The 6000-nt window shown below is 40.0% G+C and overlaps 1 protein-coding gene across 2 annotated transcripts in view; it reads left to right on the top strand.

Moving 5' to 3' along the window:
- Positions 1-3812: 3812 nt before the first annotated feature.
- Positions 3813-6000, top strand: part of ROS1 (ROS proto-oncogene 1, receptor tyrosine kinase) — a 111293-nt gene continuing 109105 nt past the window's right edge. For both annotated transcript variants that reach the window (XM_032862387.1, XM_032862388.1), the window contains exon 1: positions 3813-4018. In XM_032862387.1, coding sequence (XP_032718278.1) covers positions 3896-4018 — 123 coding nt within the window. In that variant the 5' untranslated portion in view covers positions 3813-3895. The remainder of the gene's footprint in view (positions 4019-6000) is intronic.

The raw sequence follows: 6000 nt of genomic DNA, 5'->3' as shown, positions 1-6000 counted from the left end.
TAAGAATACAGTATATAATACATACAATATACAAAATATGTGCTCATCAACTGTATGTGTTACTGGTAAGGCTTCTGGTCAACAGAAGGCTATTGGGAATTACGTTTTTGTAGAGTTCAAAGTTACATGCAGATTTTTGACTGCAGCGGGCTTGGCGTGCCCCAACTCTCATGCTGTTCAAGGGTCAACTCTCCTTGCAGAAATCTAGGCTGTTTATTTATTTACTTATTTATTTAAGAGAGAGTGAGTACAAGCAGGGGGAGTGGCAGGCAGAGGCAGAGGAGGAAGCAGGCTTCCTGCACGGAGCTGGGAGCTCCACCCCAGGACTCTGGGGTCATGACCTGAGCCGAAGGTAGACACTTAACTTACTGAACCACCCAGGTGCCCCAAGCTGATATTTAGTGATTATTCAATAGCTCATACAAAGAAAAAGCAAGCACTTAAAACCTGCCTTCTAGAACTTCTGGCTTCTGAAAAAGCTCCAGACGTGGAAACGCCGCAGGGGAAAGGCTCTGAACCACAATCGTAACAGTAACAACAGTCATGAAATCCCCGGAGCACTTCAAGGTAAATAAATATTTGAGAAGAGTCCAAAAAAAGACCCCAAATTATACCTTTTCATTGTGCTTTTTATCTTTCATTATACCAAGCAGAAGGCAGGCACTGATGGATGCCATTTCCATCTTCCAGTCTCAGGGAAAGAATGCAGAGAACAAGAATGTTGGGGGCGTGGGGGAAGAATGTCCAGCAGTCCGCTTTTGCATTTCCCCAACCACCAAGGTTCCAGGCTGAAATAAAATTTTAACTTAGTAATAGTGTAGTGAGACCAAATTGTAGACCAGAAACTGAACTTTGTGCTTTTAGCTTCCATTCCTCTAGGCTGGAACCTTGGCCCTTGAAACTCAAAAGCTAATTATTTAATATTTTCCTTCTTCGCTTACTGTAGCATCATCCCATCCCTGAGACATAAAGATGAGAAACACTGAGGGCAAGAGATAAGAGCACATGACAGACAGTGAGAGACAATGCCCTCTTGCCCCCTTGCTACCATCAAATGTCCCACCAGAGAAATAGTTATTGCCCTGGCGGATGACCAATATATATCTTTTGGCCAAGTTCAAGGTTCAGTTTATGTGCTGTGGCAGACCATGATCAGCTTCTAGTGGGCCTGATAAGCAGTAAGAGATGATGGCAGAGATATGTGCATGAGGAAGAATTCGCTTGTATGACAAATTCTTCAGGCCTTGAAGGTTGGCACGGCTCCTCTTTAGTCTGGTAGTACAAAAGGGCGTTGTTTGGGGCTCATTTTGATGACTATAAAGTTTCATTTTCCTGGAGTTGTATGATACTGATGGAGTACAACTGAGTCTGAGGATGTACATTCTGTATTTTCAATAACTATAATCTTAGATATATTTGATCATATCCAATCTATACTGTTGTTAATGAATTGTAAAGCTCATTCTGATAAAGAAATAGCAGAGAAGTTTGTTCTTACTGAAATTCCTCACAGTTAATATATCGTGGTAACTAAACTTTGAATTGTATTGTTTGAGGTCTGGTGTTATTTAATGAAACTATGGTAACTAAGATTTCTGCCTTTCAGGGGTGCCTGGCTGGCTTAGTGGTATAGAGCATGTGACTTTTTGATCTTGGGGTTGTGAGTTCGAGCCTCATGTTGGGGTAGAGGTTACTTAAAAAAAAATTATAAAATTTCTGCCTGGGGGCGCCTGGGTGGCTCAGTGGGTTAAAGCCTCTGCCTTCGGTTCAGGTCATGATCTCAGGGTCCTGGGATGGATCCCCGAAACGGGCTCTCTGCTCAGCAGGGAGCTTGCTTCCCTTCCTCTCTCTCTGACTACTTATGATCTCTGTCTGTCAAATGAATAAATAAAATCTTTAAAAAAAAATTCTGCCTTTTAGAATCATGCAAATGATGACTGCCTCTTTGGTGGCAGATTAGAAATTTCCAAAGGTAGTGCAACAGTCTCTTCCAACCTATCTGTTCTTCTCAGACCTTGCTATTTTCACATCCAGAGGTGGGGCCTGTTTCCCTGTCCTTGAGTCAGGGCACTTTTGTGACTCTGGCAACCAACAAAATGCAACAAAAGTTAACTGTGATTTCTCAAACTGAGTCATTAAGGACAATGACTAAGCTTAACACTGGAACACTTCCTCCAAAGCTTGAAGCCACCATATAAGTTCTCCAATCACCTGGAGACCATCATGCTAGGAAGAAATCCAAACAAGCCCTGTGGAGAAACCATGAGGAGGAAATGCATGAATTCATTGACCCAGTATTATATTATTGGACTGTTAGGTTGTTTCCAATTTTTTGATATAAACAATTCCATAACAAATATCTTAGAACACAGTGCATTTTTCATGAGTGCAACTACGTGCCAGTTAAATTCCAAAAAACAGAAACAGCACAAGATCTTGAAATTGGAAGGATCTTTGTTTTTCACATTCCACCAATAAGCTACAACAAGGAAGTGCTTAGCAGTCCATTTTGTTAGCGAAGTTATATATATTATTTGTGCCAATAAGGCAAAAGACATTGGTAGCACAACGAAGGAGATAAATTTCATCCCATAGGCAAGGTCATTTATTCTCTGATTTAAAGGTATATTTTGTAGAAAGATGGCCATAATCCTCTGACCGAGAAATTGGAGAGTTGTCTATTCTTTAACCTACAATCCTAAAAATACAGAAAATGAGCAAAGATTAGGTGGACAATGGGAAAGTTTTTCATGAAACCAAGCTTTAGGGGTCAATTTTGGGGTCGGTACCATTTGTCTTTATGTTGTACACCACTTTCGTTAACATTTCCTAGAAGATGCTCAGCTCAGAAAACAAAACAAAACAAAACACACAAAAAATCCATGCCTGTATTGCTCACATGAGACCTCATGCCAATAAGGAAAGCTGAAGTTCCATTAGTATAATTTATTTAAGACCACATGGAAGTTTATTTGATACTTAAGTCATAAAAAAGGACACCAACACAAAACTATCTGGTATGAAAGAGTTAATCCTCAGCCACCTAAAAAGTAGCTCTCCAGAATGACTCACTTCTGTACCTTGCAGATTTCAAATCCTTAACTTTATCTGGATGCGAGTCTAATTGAAATTTGTACAATATTTCCTTTTCCAGACAGCTACACTTGCGCATGTCTCAGGTCTGTGGTGGCTAGTTTCAGCTCTCTGTCTCAATAGACTTGATAAGGCGGTATTTTGGTTAATATGTAGCAAAGTTCTCAAAGTACTCTAACAAACTTCCTTGTCTGTAACTTACCCTTGGAGTATTTGTCTATTAATTTCGGCTTTGTTTGCTTTTTAATTTTGAAATATGTATTGGGTCTCAAAGGGTTCTGTTTTACCCCTCTGCAGCATCGTTTGACTGTTTTTCGGATGGGTCTTCTTTATAATGGTGCCACTGTCTGCTACAGCAGAGATGGTCAAAAACCCAGTTGCCTGCCGAGCTGAACCAAGCCCAGAGAAGTGAAGCTGTGGACGGTCCGAAGAGCTCCAGTTTCAGACGGTGCCAAGTGTCACAGGCTTGCTGAAAGGCAGTTTGCCTTTTCTACATTGTTTACTTCCCATGCGAAGCTCACTGCTAGGATCTAACCTTTCTTTAGATGCTTTCTGAGTAAAAGGAAACTCAATTATGAAATAGCTCTTACGTAACTATTACACGGTATCTAGGATTTAAAGGTCTAGAGTAAATGGTCTAAATGTTATTTTAAAAGGAAAAGATATTCTCATATGTCAAAAAAAATATCCCCCAAACCCCAACCTCCACCAGCCACTCTTTCAACAGAAACTTAAAGAACTGATACAGTGGGATGGAGAAAATGAGAAGAATGGTCATCTAAAAATCGCCATCGGTGAAGTGATGAAGAACATTCGCTGGCTGATTCTGAAACTTGTCAATGTTGCGACTCTTGGCGGCATATGGATTTCTCTGGTACACTGTACAGTTTTAAACCACTGCCTAAAGTCATGTGTAACTAACCTGGTAAGTTCTGCTGCTCTAATATTTCTCTTTGCAGGCACTGGATTGTGTAGAATTCAGCTTGTTAAAAATGAGTGAATGATTTTCTCATGAGACGTAGTAGCACCGCAAGAAAGATTTTTTTTTCCCCCAAAATAAGTTAGGAACGTTTTTAATTACAGAAGTTAGGGGAGGGCTATTTTATTTCTTTAAGTTATCTGCTCATAGATTTCTTTTTTTCCCTGTGGGGGAGGGGGCATAGGAATTGGCTTAAAGAGGCTTACATGCAGTAAACTGTGCACGTTTTTAAAATATCAATTTAAACTTGTCTATTTCCAAACCATTTGTTTTTCTTGAAGCAAGAAATAGGGTTGGCTATAGGGCCATGCCTCCTAGTTGCAGACGGCAGTAGCGTTTATGGTGGGGATGGAGGGCTGTATGGGGAGGTGGATGCCCAAGGGAGCAGATGCAGATAAAACAACGTTTTATTTGAAAAGCAAGACTTGTTTTTAAGTTCCTTTACTTCTACCTGTGCATTTGTAATTTTTTTTTCAATAATGAGTTTTCTGGATATTCTTCCCCTATAAAATGTTCCATATCTTTCAGTTATTGGGATGTGGTTGTGCTTCAAATAGCCCCTGAATCAATTGTTAAAAAAAAACAAAACAAATATTTTCTAGCCACGGAAAGATGTACTCTTCTTATCTAGAGACAAAGGAAATAGCTTGATAGCTTATGAACTATTTATAGTCCTACTTTTTCCAATAATAAAAGTACTCCTTGTTATGCTAAAGTGTTGGGGGTAGAAGTCCCAGGTGGATAAAAAGGCTTATTATCTGTGTAACACTCTTCTGGCTTAATTTAAATTACAGATTAAAACACTAGTTAAGCTTTCTTTCTTTTCTTTTCTTTTTTTTTTTTTTAAAGATTTTATTTATTTATTTTACAGACAGAGATCACAAGTAGGCAGAGAGGCAGACAGAGAGAGAGAGGGGGAAGCAGGCTCCCTGCTGAGCAGAGACTGCCCGATGCAATGCGGGGGGGCTCCATCCCAGGACCCTGAGATCAAGACCTGAGCCGAAGGCAGAGGCTTTAACCCACTGAGCCACCCAGGTGCCCCTACTTAAGTTTTCTACGGATAGTAGCGGTTTTTTAAAAAGTTTGGTATTTTATATAAATCACTGTTGAAGACCTTATTGCCATTAAGGTGGGATTGTATGCATTAGGCTTTGAGAGTCATAATCCAAACTTAAACATGGAAAAATAAGACTATAATATGTATTCTTTTTTTTTTTTTTTAATTTGACAGAGACCACAAGTAGGCAGAGAGGCAGGCAGAGAGAGAGGAGGGGGGAAGCAGACTCCCTGCTGAGCAGAGAGCTGGATGTGGGGCTCAATCCCAGAATCCTGAGACCATGACCCGAGCCAAAGGCAGAGGCTCAACCCACTGAGCCACTCAGGTGCCCCATTTGTATTCTTTATTGAATAATTTAAAAATTTCCCTGATTAGAATATATATTCACTGCAAAATATTTATGAGGTATAGAAGTAGAGAAGAAAAAGAAAAATGCATTTTCTTTTCAAATATGTATATAATTTTACATACAGTTGTGCATCTGTCTTTTTCACCTAACATGACCTTGTAAGTTTTTCCTACACCCTGACATTTTTATGGAAATGGGATCTTCAGTATATTTAGAATATTCCCATCCTATAAATGTCCACCATAATTTGTTAATTTCCCCTTACTGTCAAAGCTGATGTTGGTTGTTTCCATTACTGTAGTCTCCGTTTTATTTTGTTTCATTTTTTAGTTATGTTTAGTTTTGTCTTATCTTTGTGTGGGCTCCTGGGTTTCAGGCAGTAGGAACAGACATTCTGTTCCTTTGTTGCACTGCCTTCCGCTCACCACCCACAGACACAGGCCCCGCCGATGTGGTGGCCACTGGGACAGACATGGTCTGCCAATTTGCCTAGCGCCTCTCATCAATGTTCTCCAACTGGGC

The sequence above is a fragment of the Lontra canadensis genome, unplaced genomic scaffold (assembly GCF_010015895.1).
Source record: "Lontra canadensis isolate GAN:19392208 unplaced genomic scaffold, GSC_riverotter_1.0 scaffold23, whole genome shotgun sequence".
NCBI classification, from domain to species: Eukaryota; Metazoa; Chordata; class Mammalia; order Carnivora; family Mustelidae; genus Lontra; species Lontra canadensis.
This window is presented reverse-complemented; position numbering and strand designations above follow the sequence as displayed.